This window comes from Ovis canadensis, chromosome 14, assembly GCF_042477335.2.
Source record: "Ovis canadensis isolate MfBH-ARS-UI-01 breed Bighorn chromosome 14, ARS-UI_OviCan_v2, whole genome shotgun sequence".
Lineage (NCBI taxonomy): Eukaryota > Metazoa > Chordata > Mammalia > Artiodactyla > Bovidae > Ovis > Ovis canadensis.
In genome coordinates this window covers 68,998,499-69,016,537 of record NC_091258.1, presented here as the reverse complement: position 1 = coordinate 69,016,537, position 18,039 = coordinate 68,998,499, and the positions used below count along the sequence as shown (strand labels likewise).

Sequence of the window (18,039 nt, the reverse complement as noted above, 5' to 3'; positions counted from 1 at the left end):
AAAATACAGTGGGAAAGACTAGAGAACTCTTCAAGAAAATTAGAGATGCCAAGGGAACATTTCATGCAAAGATGGGCTTGATAAAGGAAAGAAACAGTATGACCTAACAGAAGCAGAAAAGATTAACAAGAGGTGGCAAGAATACACAGAAGAACTGTACAAAAAAGAGCTTCACAACCCAGATAATCACGATGGTATGGTAACTCACCTAATGCCAGACATCCTGGAATGTGAAGTCAAGTGGGCTCTAGGAAGCATCACTACGAACGAAGTTGTGGAGGTGATGGAATTCCAGTTGAGCTATTTCAAATCTTAAAAGATGATGCTGTGAAAGTGCTGCACTCTATATACCAGCAAATCTGGAAAACTCAGCAGTGGCCACAGGACTAGAAAAGGTCAGTTTTCATTCCCATCCCAAAGAAAGGCAATGCCAAAGAATGCTCAAACTACCGCACAATTGCACTCACCTCTCAACGCTAGTAAAGTAATCTTCAAAATTCTCCAAGCCAGGCTTCACTAGTACATGAACTGTGAACTTGAAGATGTTCAAGCTGGGTTTGGAAAAGGCAGAGGAACCAGAGATCAAATTGCCAACATCTGCTGGATCATTGAAAAAGCAAGAGAGTTCCAGAAAAGCATCTACTTCTGCTTTATTGACTATGCTAAAACCTTTGACTGTGTGGATCACAATAAACTGTGGAAAATTCTGAAAGAGATAGGAATACCAGACCACCTGGCCTGCCTCTTGAGAAAGCTGTATGCAGGTCAGGAAGCAACACTTAGAACTGAACATGGAACAACAGACTAGTTCCAAATAGGGAAGGGAGTACGTCAAGCTTGTATGTTGTCACCCTGCTTATTTAATTTATATGCAGAGTACATCATGAGAAACACTGGGCTGGAAGAAGCACAAGCTGGAATCAAGATTGCCGGGAGAAATATCAATAACCTCAGATATGCAGATGACATCGTCCTTATGGCAGAAAGTGAAGAAGAACTAAAGAGCCTCTTGATGAAAGTGAAAGAGGAGAGTGGAAAAGCTGGCCTAAAGCTCAACATTCAGAAAACTAAGATCATGGCATCTGGTTCCATCACTTCATGGGAAATAGATGGGGAAACAGTGGAAACAGTGTCAGACTTTATTTTTTGGGGCTCCAAAATCACTGCAGATGGTGCCTGCAGCCATGAAATTAAAAGACGTTTGTTCCTTGGAAGAAAAGTTATGACCAACCAAAATATCATATTAAAAAGCAGAGACATTACTTTGCCAACAAAGGTCCATCTAGTCAAACCTATGGTTTTTCCAGTAGTCATGTATGGAGGTGAGAGTTGGACTATAAAGAAAGCTGAGTGCCGAAGAATTGATGCTTTTGAACTGTGCTGTTGGGGAAGACTCTTGAGAGTCCCTTGGACAGCAAGGAGATCCAACCAGTCCATCCTAAAGGAGATCAGTCCTGACTATTCATTGGAAGGACTGATGCTGAAGCTGAAATTCCAATATTTGGGCCACCTAATGCGAAGTTCAGTTCAGTTCAGTCACTCAGTCATGTCCGACTCTTTGTGACCCCATGAATCACAGCACACCAAGCCTCCCTGTCCATCACTAACTCCCAGAGTTCACTCAAACTCATGTGCATCGAGTTGGTGATGCCATCCAGCCATCTCATCCTCTGTCGTCCCCTTCTCCTCCTGCCCCCAATTCCTCCCAGCATCAGCATCTTTTCCACTGAGTCAACTCTTCACATGAGGTGGCCAAAGTATTGGAGTTTCAGCTTTAGCATCAGTCCTTCCAATGAATAGTCAGGACTGATCTCCTTTAGGATGGATTAGTTGGATCTCCTTGCAGTCCAAGGGACTCTCAAGAGTCTTCTCCAACACCACAGTTCAAAAACATCAATTCTTCGGTGCTCAGCTTTCTTCACAGTCCAACTTTCACATCCATACATGACCACTGGAAAAACCATAGCCTTAACTAGATGGACCTTTGTTGGCAAAGTAATATCTCTGGTTTTCAATATGCTATCTAGGTTGGTCATAACTTTCCTCCCAAGGAGTAAGCGTCTTTTAATTTCATGGCTGCAGTCACCATCTGCAGTGATTTTGGAGCCCCCAAAAATAAAGTCTGACACTGTTTCCACTGTTTCCCCATCTATTTCCCATGAAGTGATGGGACCAGATGCTATGATCTTAGTTTTCTGAATGTTGAGCTTTAGGCCAGCTTTTTCACTCTCCTCTTTCACTTTCATCAAGAGGCTTTTTAGTTCCTCTTCACTTTCTGCCATAATGGTGGTGTCATCCACATATCTGAGGTTATTGATATTTCTCCCAACAATCTTGATTCCAGCTTGCGCTTCTTCCAGCCCAGCATTTCTTATGATGTACTCTGCATATAAATTAAATAAGCAAGGAGACAATATACAGCCTTGATGTACTCCTTTTCCTATTTGGAACCAGTCTGTTGTTCCATGTCCAGTTCTAACTGTTGCTTCCTGACCTGCATATAGGTTTCTCAAGAGGCAGGTCAGGTGGTCTGGTATTCCCATCTCTTTCAGAATTTTCCACAATTTATTGTGATCCACACAGTCAAAGGCTTTGGCATAGTCAATAAAGCAGAAGTAGATGCTTTTCTGGAACTCTCTTGCTTTTTCGATGATCCAGCAGATGTTGGCAATTTGATCTCTGGTTCCTCTGCCTTTTCTAAAACCAGCTTGAACATCTGCCAGTTCACAGTTCACATACTGCTGAAGCCTGGCTTGGAGAATTTTGAACATTACTTTACTAGCGTGTGAGATGAGTGCAATTGTGTGGTAGTTTGAGCATTCTTTGGCATTGCCTTTCTTTGGGATTGGAATGAAAACTGACTTTTTCCAGTCCTGCGGCCACTGCTGAGTTTTCCAAATTTGCTGGCATATTGTGTGCAGCACTTTCACAGCATCATCTTTCAGGATTTGAAATAGCTCAACTGGAATTCCGTCACCTCCACTAGCTTTGTTCGTAGTGATGCTTTCTAAGGACCACTTGACTTTACATTCCAGGATGGCTGGCTCTAGGTGAGTGATCACACCATCATGATTATCTGGGTCATGAAGCTCTTTTTTGTACAGTTCTTCCGTGTATTCTTGCCACCTCTTGTTAATCTCTTCTGCTTCTGTTAGGTCCATACCATTTCTGTCCTTTATCGAGCCCATCTTTGCATGAAATATTCCCTTTGTATCTCCAGTTTTCTTGAAGAGATCTCTAGTCTTTCCCATTCTGTTGTTTTCCTCTATTTCTTTGCATTCATCGCTGAGGAAGGCTTTCTTATCTCTTCTTGCTATTCTTTGGAACTCTGCATTCAGGTGCTTATATCTTTCCTTTTCTCCTTTGCTTTTTGCTTCTCTTCTTTTCACAGCTATTTGTAAGGCCTCCCCAGACAGCCATTTTGCTTTTTTGCATTTCTTTTCCCTGGGGATGGTCTTGATCCCTGTCTCCTGTACAATGTCATGAACCTCCGTCCATAGTTCATCAGGCACTCTATCAGATCTAGTTCCTTAAATGTATTTCTCACTTCCACTGTATAATCATAAGGGATTTGATTTAGTTCATACCTGAATGGTCTAGTGGTTTTCCCCACTTTCTTCAATTTAAGTCTGAATTTGGCAATAAGGAGTTCATGATCTGAGCCACAGTCAGCTCCTGGTCTTGTTTTTGCTGACTGTATAGAGTTTCTCCATCTTTGGCTGCAAAGAATATAATTAATCTGATTTCGATGTTGACCGTCTGGTGATGTCCATGTGTAGAGTCTTCTCTTGTGTTGATGGAGGAGAGTGTTTGTTATGACCAGTGCATTCTCTTGGCAAAACTCTATTAGCCTTTGCCCTGCTTCATTCCGTACTCCAAGGCCAAATTTGCCTGTTACTCCTGGTGTTTCTTGACTTCCTACTTTTGCATTCTAGTCTCCTATAATGAAAAGCACATCTTTTTTGGCTGTTAGTTCTAAAAGGTCTTGTAGGTCTTCATAGAAATGTTCAACTTCAGCTTTTTCAGCATTACTAGTTGGGGCTTAGGCTTGGATTACCGTGATATTGAATGGCTTGTGAAGAACTGACTCATTTGAAAAGACTCTGATGCTGGGAAAGATTGAGGGCAGGAGGAGAAGAGGGTGACAGAGGGTGAGATGGTTGGATGGCATCACCGACTCAATGGACATGAGTTTGAGTAAACTCCGGGAGTTGGTGATAGACAGGGAGGCCCGGGAGTGCTGCAGTCCATGGGGTCGCAAAGAGTCAGACATGACTGAGCGACTGAAAGGAGGAGGGAATTGGGTAGTGACTAATTAAAGCCACCTGCCTTGGAAGTGTGGCATCTCAACAGCTGGACCACCAGGGAAGTCCCTGGGCAGCTTTTAGTCATAATTTGTTCCCTACAAATTTGTTGCTATGTCTATTGTTTTAATTTTTTTTTAAGTTTTCAAGCAGTGTTGTTCAATCGCTCAGCTCTGTCCGACTCTGTGACCCCATGAACTGCAGCACGCCAGGCTTCCCTGCTCTTTACTATCTCCTGGAGCAGACACAAACTCATGTCCATTGAGTTGGTGATGCCATCCAACCATCTCATCCTCTGTCACCCCCTTCTTCTCCTGCCCTCAATCTTTCCCAGCATCAGGGCTTTTCTAGTGAGTCAGCTCTTTGCATCAAGTGGCCATGCAGCTCTCAAAAAGCTACAAATCTGCCATACTCCTTCCTATATGGGAGAAGTACCAATAACCTGAGATATGCAGATGACACCACCCTTATGGTCAAAAGTGAAGAGGAACTAAAGAGCCTCTTGATGAAAGTGAAAGAGGAGAGTGAAAAAGCTGACTTAAAACTCAACACTCAAAAAACTAAGATCATGACATCTGACCCATCACTTCATGGGAAATAGATGGGGAAACAATGGAAACAGTGACAGATTTTATTTCCTTGGGCTTCAAAATCACTGCAGATGGTGACTGCAGCCATGAAATTAAAAGACACTTGCTCCTTGGAAGAAAAGCTATGACCAACCTAGACAGCATATTAAAAAGCAGAGACATTACTTTGCTGACAAAGGTCCGTCTAGTCAAATCTATGGCTTTTTCAGTGGTCATGTATGGATGTGAGAGTTGGACCATAAAGAAAGCTGAGGGCCAAAGAATTGATGCTTTTGAACTGTGATGTTGGAGAATACTCTTGACCCTTAGAGTGCAAGGAGATCCAACCAGTCCATCCTAAAGGAAATCAGTCCTGAATATTCATCGGAAGGACTGATGCTGAAGCTTCAGTTCTTGGCCACCTGATGCAAAGAGTTGACTCAGAAAAGACCCAGATGCTGGGAAAGATTGAAGGCAGGAGAAGGGGACAACAGAGGATGAGTTGGTTGAGTGGCATCACCGACTCCATGGACATGAGGTTGAGCAAGCTCCGGAAGTTGGTGATGGACAGGGAAGCCTGGCGTGGTGCAGCCCATGGGGTGGCAAAGGGTCCATACAACTGAGCAACTGAACTGAACTGAACTTCCTAAACAGAGTCTCCACCTGCCGCCACTAGGTGGCAGTGTGTTATAATTAAAAGCTTTGAGCCACAGGGATTAAAAAATTCAAACCCTCCAACAGGTAACAATTATAAGCTCTGGGTAAGACAAAAGAATTACTGTCTAGGCCTAACCCAAAGTTAAATTAGTCTCATGACATATTTTACTAATGGTCCCCTTTAACATAGGATTCATTTTCTCAGTTTTTCCTGTTAATTGTAATCTCCAGGACAAATATACTTTCCAATGTATGTGTAATCCCTTAGATATCTGTTTTGTTACACTGGAGACAAAAGCAAGCACACTGTCCCTTTGAAGGAAGTTGTTGTTCAGTTGCTCAGTCGCATCCAACTCTTTGCCATCCCATGGACTGCTGTATGCCAGGCTTCCCTGTCCTTCACTCTCTCCCAGAGTTTGCTCAAACTTACATCCATTGAGTCGGTGATGCTGTCTAACCATCTCATCCTTTGCCACCCTCTTCTCCTTTTGCCTTCAGTCTTTCCCAGCATCAGGATTTTTTCCAATGAGTCGGCTGTTCGCATCAGGTGACCAAAGTACTGGAGCTTCAGCTTCAGCATCAATTCTTCCAATGAATATTCAGGACTGATTTCCTTTAGGATGGGCTGGTTGAATCTCCTTGCAGTCCAAGGGACTCTCAAGAGGCTTCTCCAGCACCGCAATTCGAAAGAATTAGTTTTTCAGCACTCAGCCTTCTTTATATTCTCTCATATTGGTACATGACTACTGGAGAAACCATTCAGTTCAGTTCAGTTCAGTTCAGTTCAGTCGCTCAGTCATGTCCGACTCTTTGTGACCCCATGAATCACAGCACGCCAGGCCTCCCTGTCCATCACCAACTCCTGGAGTTCACCCAAACCCGTGTTGATCGAGTCGGTGATGCCATCCAACCATCTCCTCCTCTGTCATCCCCTTCTCCTCCTGCCCCCAATCCCTCCCAGCATCAGGGTCTTTTCCAATGAGTCAACTCTTCGCATGAGGTAGCTAAAGTATTGGAGTTTCAGCCTCAGCATCAGTCCTTCCAATGAACACCCAGGACTGATCTCCTTTAGGATGGACTGGTTGGATCTCCTTGCAGTCCAAGGGACTCTCAAGAGCTTTGACTATATGAACTTTCATCAGGAAAGTGGTGTCTTTGACTTTTAATATGCTGTCTAGGTTTGTCATTTTTTTTTTCCCCAAAATGCAAGGGTCTTTTAATTTCATGGCTGCAGTCAACATCCGCAATGATTTTAGAGCCCAAGAAAACTGAAGGCTGTAAGGCAATCTTAATTGGGGAATAATTTCTTTAAGGAGGGTTTTCACCACTTCAGAGGCTTTTTCTGTCTGGGTGGGAAATGCCTCCACTTGTCCTGAAAAAAACTGTCCACAAGCACTAGCTGGTATCTGAAATTTCCCACAGCTTAAGGCATTTGAGTAAATCCTATGTGCTGATCCTCAGTGGACAGGTTGACGTTGTGTCAATGCTGTGTCAACTCGCTCCCTTCCTTTTCTTCCTGTGTGATAGATATTATCTTGGGTTTCTATTACCATTAAGTGACAACTGTCTTTTTCTCACCCTGCTGTAACACACAAATGCGTGCACCTAGATAATTCCATTCTTCTTCCTTGCTTCACCACAGAATAGCTCCAGAGCCAATCAAAGACCCTGTAAAACCACGCATAGCAGCTGAGCATCTCTAACCATTACAAGATGCCTTTTGGCCTTGGCATCCACCAAGTGGGCTGAATTCTGGGATAAGGCCTTCAGTGATTTTAGGAACCAAGTAAAACCTTTCTCTTCTCCCTGGGCATGTCCCAGTTTGGGACAGGGATGGACAGGTGTGTGTTTGTCTATCAGCAAGTGTGTCTGTATATGTGTATCTGTGTCTGTCTTCCTTTCCTCCATTGGACATCAGTGTGTAAATAAAGAAATGGTACCAAAGCAAAATGAAAGTAAAAACCCCAGACCACAAGCAAAACTCTAAATAAATCCTCAAGTTTGGCCTCGAGGTTTTACGTATCACAAGAACCATCAACTCAACCCCTGTGCAATGTGACTCCTTGGAGAGCTGCTGTATCCAGACCAGTGACCCAGGAGACCGCAGACAATGGAATTAACACAGCAAAGGTGACAGTACACGGGGCAGAGTCCCAAGATGGCCCCTCAACCCTCTTGTGGAGGTCCTAAGAGGTACTGTGATCACACATTGTAACCCATTATCTGCCTCTCAGTCATGGGTCTGTAGCTGTAATCAGATCATCCACCCAAAACGTGCCCTAGACAGTTTTCTTTAGGGATAGTCGGAACATTCCTCAACTTGCAAAGACAGAAACACAAGAAAAATAAAAAAGCACATGGCAGACACAAACGCCAGCATCAGACAAACCAGTTCACGATTCAGGGAAAAGTTCAGCAATCATTGCCTCTCTCCAACAGGGTACCACACTTCAACACAAAACAAACTGGCTTATTCTGGAGGAAAGAACCCCCAACTGGAGCAAAAGTTTCCTGCGGCAATGACTTACCCTACTGTATGGAATCCAGCGGCTCCCACAGGTCAATTTCTTGCTCCAACTGCCAAGCGATGGGGCAGCTGGTGCTGCTTTGGGGAATTCTGAAGGGAAGATCCTCAGGACAAGTGGTCCCACGGCTGCTAGGGATTTACCCCAAAATTCCCTAACAGGGGTGGGTTGGCCAGGAGCAAGGAGGCTCCCAGTTGGCTTTGCCAAAACTGGTACTGTTCCCCCCACAACAGGCCAATAAATCCAGAGGTAAGTTGTCAGGGCAAAGAATAGTGACTTTATTCACAAAGTCAGCAGACCAAGAAGGTGGTAGGCTAGTGTGTCTCAAAGAACCATTTTCTCCAAGTTAGAATTCAGACTTCTTTTATACTAAAAGGGGAGAGAGCAAGTCCTGGTTCTGGGTCAGAGCCTGGAGGGGATGTGTTCATTTCTTCCTTCCCACAATCATTCACAGGTGAACCTAGGTAGGTTTCTCATGAGTTAAATAGGTATTCTGGCTTAATGCTCAGTATCTGGGAGGCAATGACAACCCTAGACAGCATATTAAAAAGCAGAGACATCCTTTTGCTGATAAAAGTCCATCTAGTCAAAGCTATGGCTTTTCCAGTAGTCACGTATGGATGTGGGAGTTGGACCATAAAGAAGGTTGAGCACTGAAGAACTGATGCTTTCAAAATGTGGTGCTGGAGAAGGCTCTGGAGAGTCCCTTGGACTGCAAGGAGATCAAACTAGTCAGTCCTAAAGGAAATGAATCTTGAATATTCATTGGAAGGACTGATGCTGAAGCTGATGCTCCAATACTTTGGCCACTGAGGAAAAGAACTGGCTCACTAGAAAAGACCCTGATGTTGGGAAAGACTGAGGGCAGGAGAAGAAGATGACAGAGGATGAGATGGTTGGATGGCATCACCAGCTCAGTAGACATGAGTTTGAGCAGTCTCTGGGAGACAGTGAAGGACAGGGAAGCCTGGCATGCTGTAGTCCATGGGGTGGCAAAGAGTCAGACACGACTGAGCAACTGAACAACAACCTGGGAAGTAGGTTCCCCGAGATGGGTCATTCTGTATAATTTAAGGGACAACCTCAAACCCTGCCCAACCTCTAGAGCCCCCTCTTCAAATGCCCAGTCCCGTCCTTCAACCCAGAGCAGTCCCCCAACTCCCAACACCTTCCTCTCCCAGGCACAGCCACTGAGGCCCGTGTCCCCCCTTCAGAGAGACAAACAGATGAGGCCCCAGCACTGGATTTTATTGCCTCCCTGGCAGAGAAGAGACATCCTTTGGGCAGGTGCTGGGGGTGAGTTCAGGGCACCTGGGGATATGTTTCTCCGCTGTGTGGGGTGAGGCTCAGATTTGGAGCTGGGGGGTTAGTGGAGGCCTTTGGAGGCTGAGCTTGATGTCGGGGGGCCTTGGTCTGGGCTGGGAGATTCTGCCAGTGAGAAAGGGGTGGTCCCTCATCTCATCATTTGGGCCTGTGAGCCCCTTTGGGGAGCTGGGAGGGGCCACGGTGTCTCAGGGAGACAAGTTGACGCAGTGGTGAGTCCATGGAGAGCCCGGGGGCAGGGGGACGCCGAGGTCGGTGTCCACCTCCTGCAGGGCTGGACAGGTCAGGGCCTGGCCACTGGGGCGCCCCCAGCTTAGCCTGCGGGGCAACAAGGCGGCAGTGGGCTCATGGGGCTCAGAGCTCGTCGTGGTGCCGTGTCAGATCCTCGCCGTAGTTGGTGGCCTGGCTGCCCACGAACATGTTCCAGTTGCCCAGGATCTCAGCCTTGCTCAGACGCCCGTCCTGAGGGGGTCAGAGGTCAGGGGACCGGCAATGGACCCCATCTGGGAGGCTCCTCCCTGAAACTAAGGATGGCCTCCCGATCTCCATCGCCCTCTGAGTCCCTGGTCCCCCCTCTTCTCCCTCCCCATCTCTAACTCTCTGTCCCTTTTCCTTTCTCCAAACAAGAACCCCAAAGCCCCAGGCCCGCATCTTGGTCATTTCTGCGCATCCCACAGCGCCGGCCACCCACTCGCCAGCCGCCCCTTCCGCGCACCTTGTCTGTGTCGCTCTCGTGCAGTAAGTGGTTGGCCTCCACCAGGGGCTGGTCCTGGGCCGGGGGCAGCACCCAGTGGCCCACTTCACTCCCATCCAGCTTCCCGTCCTTGTTCAGATCCCGGAAGTCCCGGAACTGCTCTCGCTCAGTCTGCACCCAGGCCGGCTCCTCCTCCCCGGGCTCCGCTGTGTACAGGTCAGCTGGGATGGGGCAGTCGGGGGCGAGAGGGGGTGACATCAGGGGCGGTTCCCAGGACCTCCCAGCCTGGTTCTGACATTTCCGGATCCCGGGCCTTTCACTGTCCTTTGCCTTAATTTCCTCTTCTGTTTAAATCTGATTAGGAGCATACCTGATTTACAGGTGATCCCTTATGCATGCATGCTAAGTCGCTTCAGTCGTGTCTGACTCTTTGCGACCCCATGGACTGTAGCCCACCAGGTTCCTCTGTCCATGGGGTTCTCCAGGCAAGAATACTGGAGTGGGTTGCCATGCCCTTCTCCAGTGATTCCGATGCTACACTGACTTCACTGATGGATTGGTCATTTGATTGACTGAATCATCCATCCATTTGGTTGACACACCCGTGACACAAGAGTGTGCACTGCTTGGCACATAGTAGGTGCTCATAGGAAGGAGGAATGAGTGAAAATTTTTATAGGCGATCTTCTGAAGCTACACTTTGAACAGCTCACCATATCCAGACCATCCCTCAAGATTCTAGGAGCCCCTCCTTTGTGGCAGTCATTTGTAAATGTTTGCAAAACCCTTCACCCCACGGGCCCACAGATAGATCTGGAAGACATTACAAACAGACAAGTCTTTCTATACCAGACACAAAGCCACCATAATTAGGACAGAATGCTTTCTTCTCCTCTGGGTTTGAACCAGGGAGCCGTCTTAGAGATGTCATCAAAGATGGAGCAAGCGGGGGAAAAAAATAATGGAGAAGGTGCTGGGCATACAATTACCCAGTTAACCTTCAGGCTTCCCTTTTTTCCTGCCACACCTCACAGCTTGCGGGATCTTAGTTCCCCAACCATGAACTGAACCTGTGGCCATGGAAGTGAAAGCGCCCAGTCCTAACCACTGTACCCCCAGAGAAGTCCCGGTCATCATTTCCCATAAGAAATGATGACCTAGTAAATGGAAGTACATGGGGTTCTTTTATTTTTATTTTGGGAATTGTGGTTGAAGGCCCACAACCTAAGATTCACCATTAGTGACACTTAGCACATTCTCAATGTGCAGTAGCCCCCTCCCTCTAGTTCCAGAACATCTTCATTTCCCCAAAAGACACCTATGCCCATTCGGTAGTTACTCCCTATTCCTTCCTCCCTCCAGCCCCCTGGAAACTGATTATCTGATTTCTATCACTATGGATTTTCCTACTCTAGACATTTCAAATAAATGGGATCGCGTACGATGTGGCCTTTTACGTCCGCTTCTTTCACTCGGCCTGATGTTCTCGAGGTTGATCCACATTGTTATATGGATGGTGCTTCGTTCTTTTTTCACAGCTGAACAGTATTCCGTGCCCTGGCTGGATCCCCTCCTGTTTACCCATTCATCCACTGATGGGCATTTAGGTTGACTATATATGCAGCTCCTACATGGTAGGTGGTCTATTATCTCCATTTATAAGATGAGGAAACTGAGGCACACGGTAGGTGCTTGATACATGCTTTTCTGCTCTGGCACACCAAAGGAAGTCAATAAATGTTTCCTGGGCCTGGCACACAGTGGGTGTTTGATCAAGATTTGCTGGAGGGCTTCCCTGGTGGCTCAGTGGTAAAGAATCCACTCGCCAATGCAGGAGTCACAGGTCTGATCCTCGATTTGGGAAGATCCCATATGCCCCGAGGAAACTAAACCTGTGCACCACAATTACTGAGCCTGAGCTCTAGAGCCTTTGTGACGCAGCTAGTGAAGCCCCCACGCCCTACAGCCTGTGCTCGATAACAAGACAAGCCACCGCAATAGGAGGCTCGTGCACCACGACTAGAGAGCAGCCCCCACACTCTCTGCAGCTAGAGGAAAGCCTAGCCACGGAGACCCAGCACCGCCAAAAATAAATAGATAAATACACAATTAAAACAAATGTGCCCAAACCCTGCAAGTATACATCATTGGTAAAGGCCCCCCAGGCCTGACCCACAGCTGATGCTCCGTGAGTGTTTGGGTGAATGGATTCAGGCAGCCTCCACTTCAGAGGGTCTTTGCTCTAACGGCTGATATGTATCAGCTGCTACCCGTGGCTGGGGAGAGGACAGGCATCCTTGGGGGGAGAGCTGGGCCCACTCACCGATGTACTCATCCACTTGCACGTAGCCGTCTTTGTTCCTGTCCAGATCCTCCAGGGTTTCCTGGGGAGAAAGAGGCATTGGGGCTGAGAAAATGCAGAAGCAGAGAAAAGCAGTCAGACAGGACAAAATAATAGGAGTTTGGTTGTTAAGTTTCTCTTCAAGAGCTGTAGACAATATTCTGAGCCATAGAGACTTCCCTGGTGGTCGAGGGGCCAAGACTCTGCACTCTCAATGCAGGGGACCCGGGTTCAATCCCTGGATGGGGAACTAGATCCCACATGCTACAACCAAGAGTTTGCATGAGGGTTTCCCTGGTGGCTTGGTGGTAAAGAATCTGCCTGTCTAGAGCCCGGGAGCTGAAACTACTGAGCCCACCCACCCATGCTCCACAACAAGAGAAGCAATGAGAAGCCTGCTCACCGCACCCAGACAGTAGGCCCTGCTCAGCGCAACTAGAGAAAAGTCTACCCAGCAACGAAGACCCAGCACAGCCAAATATAAACATAATAAAGTAATTAAAAAAAAAGAGTTTGCATGCCATAACTAAGACCCAGCGCAGCCTAGTACATAAAAATAAATACTAAAAAATATTCTGAGCAATATCCTTTGAGATGTCTAATGTAATAAAGATACTGAAACCCCCACCAGGTGAAACAGGTGGAAGAATTTAACTCCTCCTAGCATGGGCAGGGGGACAGGGGAAATGTCTGGACTTTCCATTCAACTTTGCTATGAACCTAAAATGGCTCTAGAGATTAAAGTCTAGTGGAAAAAAGAAAAGGGAGAAGAGAAAAAAAAAATCCTGTCACTCTAGAATACAGACAGTGTTGGCAATAATAATAATAATAATAATAATAACAGAAGATGGGGGGCAAGCAGAAATGGCCTCAGAGTGGACACTCCATGTCTAGGGTTGGAATTTTCCTGGGATTCAGCCTGGACAGGGTCTCCTCTAAGGCACTTATGGAGGGGATGATCTTCTGAAGATAGCCTGGGTGCTTGGATCCCCAATGTGAGCACAGAAAGGGGGAGGCCAGGGACTTCTGTGGTGACCCAGTGGCCAAGACTCTATGCCCCCAATGCAGCGGACATGCATTCAATCCCTGGTCGGGGGATGGGATCCCACATGCCACGACCAAGAGTTTTCAGGACACAACTAAAGATCCCATGTGCCGCAACAAAGACCCAGTGCGGCCAAATAAATATTAAAAAAAGAAAAGAAAGGGAGAGGCCAGATTAGGAGAGATTAGACACTAGGGGTTGGAGGGTGGGCACTGGGGGCCCCAAGGTAAACGCTGGGAGGCAAGAAGCCTAGGTCCCAGGGAGGGAGGTAAGAAGCCGGATTCCTCAGGCCCCACTCACAGCAATCACAATGTCCCGCATGTGAGGGAACTCCTCGGGGTGCAAGAAGGCCGTCAGCTCCTCCCGAGTGGCCATCGAGTCCCCATCCTGGTCAGCCACCTGGAAACGCCGCTCGTCCCGAGCCAGCATCTTCTTGTAGGTCTCCGCATCCTCCACGTCGTGAAATTCTTCACCTGGGGAAGGAGGGGTCTTGGTGGACTGGGCTTTAAGACAGAAGGACCTAACTCCGGGGAGTCACGGCAGGAAGACCTCCACCGATTAGTAATAATTAACAGTAGCTACCTTGCAGTGAGAGCTGATGATGTGCTAAGCTCTTTATCTACAAAACTGCAATTCATCCTCCCAAGAAGCGAGTACAGTGAGTTATTTTGTTAGTCCTCACTTTATGAAGAAAACTGAGTCTCAGAGAGAGGAAATCACTTGCCCAAGGTTATGCAGTCAGGAAGGGTGGACTTTGAGTTGACACTGGCCCTCTGGGCCCTGAAGTCACACTCTGGTGCAGTTTACTGACTCAGCTTGCTGGGAACAGAGGAAGGGAAGAGCATTTTCAGCAAAGGAAATGGTATGTGCAGAGTACAGAGATTTGCAAAGCATGGTGAGTTCAGGGGAACTGCGGAAGATCCATTTAGCTGGGACAGAAAATGCAGAAAATTGAAAGTGGAAGGTTGGCTGAGGTGGGGCTGAGGTTGGGTAAGCCTGAGGACCCTGGGGAGCCATGGAGACGGTGAGCAAAGGAAGGTCAGGGTCAGCTCGGAGTGTGGAACGATCCCCCTGAGGGTATGTGAAGAAGTCTGGAGGAGGGCTGGGGTGAGGGTTCAGGTGCCAGAGGATAAGAGCCCTGCTGGGGCAGAGGGCTTGGGCCTGGTGATGAGAGGCGGGAATTCAGAGGCAGAGGCAGAGGAAATGGCTTTGGGGTTCTCGGAATGAGAAGTCAGAGGTCAAAGGTCAGGCTGATAGTGCTCGGGCCGTTAGATGTCCCTGGTCAAGAAACTGAGGTCCCCAGTGGATGTCAGAATGAGAAACCAGAGATCAGGGATTGGGGGTGGGCCCTAGTCAAGGGTCAGAAGTCAAAGGCTAGGGATCTGGTTAACGTGGCTTGAGGGTCTCAGGATGAAGGTGTCACAAATGTCCGGGTCACGGTGTGTGAGGGGACCAGGGGTCGGTTCTCGCCGCGTACCCGGCTCATAGTGGCCGTAGGTGGCGTTGCGCAGCTCCTCCCAACCCACACGCCCGTCGCGGTCTGTGTCGTACGTGTTCCAGGCCGCGCTCACTGAGTCCCGTATGTGCCGCTGCTGCGTGTGTGCGATCCACGAGCGGAGCTCGGCCAGCGACACCCAGCCATCCCCGTCTCCGGCGCGGTCCATGCGGTCCACGATGCGCCTGCGAGCCGGGGCGGGCGCACGTCAGTCTCGGACCCCGCCCACCCCGGGTCCCGCCTTCTTCTAGACACTGGAGACACAGCCCCAGATAGGACTGAAAATGCTGTCCCTGCCGACAAACCGGGGGGAGGAGTCTGTCAATCCCAGGACCACTCCCACCAGAGGGCTCCGCCCTCTCAATCCAGGCTCTGCTCCCAGAGGCGATAACCTCTATGCCGAGATGCAGCGGGCCTGTGGCTGGCGCTCCGCTCTACAACTCGACGGCTTGGGGGAAGGACCCATGACAATCCAGGTCCAACCCTCCACTTTGGCCCCACCTCTCAACCCTGCGCGTGTTCCATCTCTCACTTGAAAGAGCTGGGAGGGGACGGAGGGCAGGGAGTCACACCGCGCCCATCGCCCGCAGATTCCCTGTCCCAATATCCACTCCGAACTCTGACTGCCACGGCAACACGCGGTCCGGAAGGCTCCCCGTCCCTGGCCCCGCCCCCTTTCCTGGCTCCGCCAATCTCCTGGCCCGCTAGCCCCGCTAGCCCCGCCCTCTTCCCCGCCCCCTCCCTGGCCGCGCGCGTCTATCTCAGGCCAATATCCCTGCAGTCCCGAGTTATGCTGCGACTCTCCCCTTGCGCCTGGTTTTTCCTAGCCGTTATCAGGCTTTGCCCTATGACTGTCACCCCCAACACGGCGGGCTCGGCCTTCACCCACTCCTCTCCGAGCTCCAGCCTGATCCTGCACACCTCCATGTCTCAGGTCAAGCCCCTTTAGGCCACCACCTCATGCCCCTTCTCTCAGGCCACGCCTGTCGGTTCCCAGGTTCCATCCCTGGTAACGTCCCGTCATTGGTCTGTGTCCTCGCCCGACCGCTAACGGAGCCCTTCTTCCGGTCTCCATCCCAAAGCCCCTCGACCCAGTTCCCAGAATCCAATTTGAGATGGCCCTGCCTAGATCGCTGACCCGTCCCTCCAGCGTTATGTTGTCTCTGCTCTGCTCCGGCTACCCTGAGGTTCGAGCTGTGGTTAAGAGTTTGGACTCTAGAGCCAAACATTAAGGTTCAAATCCTGCTGCCTCTTCTTGCTGGCCGTGTGACGGTCGGCAAGTCATATAACCTCTCTGTGCCTTAGTTTCCCCCTCTGTAAAATGGGAATAAGTAATAGAACATACCTCACACTGTGGATGTTGGGATTAAATGAGCTAAGCCTGGTAAGCCCTTTGCATGGTGCTGGGCATTGTAGTAAGCGCGACCACAAATGTGTTAGCCTACTTCATCCAACTCCATCCATGCACAACATTCTAGTCAGCATAGCTGACCACCACGGACATCTCCACCCTGAGTTGGGATACCCTGGTCTCTTATCTCCCACCTGGAAGACTGCAGTCCCTTCCTCAACGTGCTCTCTACTTCTTGCTCCCTATAGTCTGTTCCCTGCATGGCAACCAGAGGGATCCTGTTAAAACTGAAGTCGGCTCACCTCCTCCTTCAGAGCCATTGCATAGCTCTCATCTCACTGGGTCCCCTGCACAACCTGATCCCTCTGTTCTCTCTGCTACTACCTCCTACTTTCTCCCTCTGCTCACTGGGTTCCAGTCACATAGACCTCTCCCTTTTTCAAATACACGAGGCACATAATTCCCCCTCCTGCCTCAGGGCCTTTGCACTTACAGTTCCTTCTTCCTGGAATGCTATTCCCCCATATACCCAAGTGGCTCAAATATCACCTTCTCACTAAGGGCTCCCCTAACCTCCTCTTGAAAATTACAATCCTCCTTCCCCTCCATCTCTCCTACCCCAGACGAGCTTGACTTTCCTCTGGGGTGAGTTGGTCGAATTCCTTGGCCACTTCTCGTCCCAGAAAAGCCTCATGATCATATTGGAAGTTCCCGTGAGCGTCATCATGAGGGGCTTCGCTCAGGGGGGCCGCGTGGTGCACCCTCCCCTGGCCATGAGGGCCGGCGTCAGGAGACGGCTTCCCCTGGGCTCCACGCCTGAGCAGCAACAGCAGCAGCAGAAGTGAGGGTGGCCACATCATCAGTCCCTGAGGAGTGGCGGAGGCTAGGAGTCAGAGTCACAGAGAAAAGGACAGAGAGGGGATGGGAGGGATGGGGACGCGGGCAGGGGGGAGCCCAGGACAGGACAGAGAGCTGGTAGCTGGTTGCAAGGTTTGGGCCTCAAGAAGGGACAGGAAGGGGGGAAGGAAGGCGGGATTCTCAGAGGTTAACCAGCTGTAGGGACCGAATCCTCCGAGGAAGTCCCAGAGAAGTACCCCAAGAGGGTAGGATTCAAGCGGGAGACGTGGCGCACTTCCCACGCGTAGTTCAGGGCAGGGTAGTGTCCAGAGAGAAATCTTTCATGTTCCCAGGCATCGCTTTCAGCCTGGTCCCCAATCCTCCACCCAAGCGGACCCAAACCGTCCTCCCTGGACAAGCCACCCGCCCCCGCCTCCCTTTACCGGGTCAGATAGCTTCACTTGGCTCTCCACGTTCCACCCTGCGTTCTCCAAAAAGATGCCCAATTTGGCGGCTCTCCAGTCAGGCCCCGCCTCCTGAAGCGCAGAGGCCCCGCCCCCAGCCAATGAGCGCTCTTGAGGGCCTCATGGGGCGGGGCCAAAGAAGCAGGGCGGGCCAAAGGCGCCCCTCGCCACGTCCACAAAGGAAAGCGCGGCCCCGCGAGGCTCGGCCCCGCCCCTTCCCAGTGAAGGCGAAGTGGGCAAATCCGGAGTGACACGGCCGGGGGAACTACAACTCCCGGCAGGCCTCGGGGCGCCCTGCCCGACCACCTCCAGTTGCTCTAGCTTCAAAGCCTCACGGGAGATGTATTTTTATCTCTTTCCCTTTGTCCGCAGGTTTTAGGAAAGGGAACCTAGGAGCCAGAGGAGGCTTTCCTTTCCCTCAAGGAGGGAACATC

General features: G+C 49.5%; 1 protein-coding gene and 1 non-coding gene across 2 annotated transcripts; one reads left to right on the top strand and one right to left on the bottom strand.

Annotated features, from left to right (window-relative positions):
• Window positions 1–9,282: 9,282 nt before the first annotated feature.
• On the bottom strand, window positions 9,283–17,828 carry RCN3 (reticulocalbin 3). Its single transcript, XM_069549405.1, has 7 exons — window positions 17,585–17,828; window positions 16,923–17,170; window positions 14,936–15,138; window positions 13,759–13,931; window positions 12,396–12,456; window positions 10,094–10,293; window positions 9,283–9,840 (listed from the first exon to the last, which is right to left on the bottom strand). Exons 2-7 carry the CDS (start codon window positions 17,162–17,164, stop codon window positions 9,733–9,735), a joined length of 987 nt encoding a protein of 328 aa, XP_069405506.1. The 5' UTR covers window positions 17,165–17,170; window positions 17,585–17,828; the 3' UTR covers window positions 9,283–9,732.
• On the top strand, window positions 12,591–12,663 carry TRNAE-CUC (transfer RNA glutamic acid (anticodon CUC)). The gene has a single exon. It is a non-coding gene; the product is annotated as a tRNA-Glu (tRNA).
• Window positions 17,829–18,039: the final 211 nt, after the last annotated feature.

Bases quoted from the DNA above. Each gene is read 5' to 3' on its own strand.
- RCN3 (XM_069549405.1), bottom strand. From the start codon at position 17,164: ATGATGTGGCCACCCTCACTTCTGCTGCTGCTGTTGCTGCTCAGGCGT. The intron at 13,932-14,935 runs GTACGCGGCGAG...CTCCTTCCCCAG, and splicing joins CTACGGCCACTATGAGCCGG to GTGAAGAATTTCACGACGTG. The intron at 9,841-10,093 runs GTGCGCGGAAGG...TGACCCCCTCAG, and splicing joins ACGAGAGCGACACAGACAAG to GACGGGCGTCTGAGCAAGGC.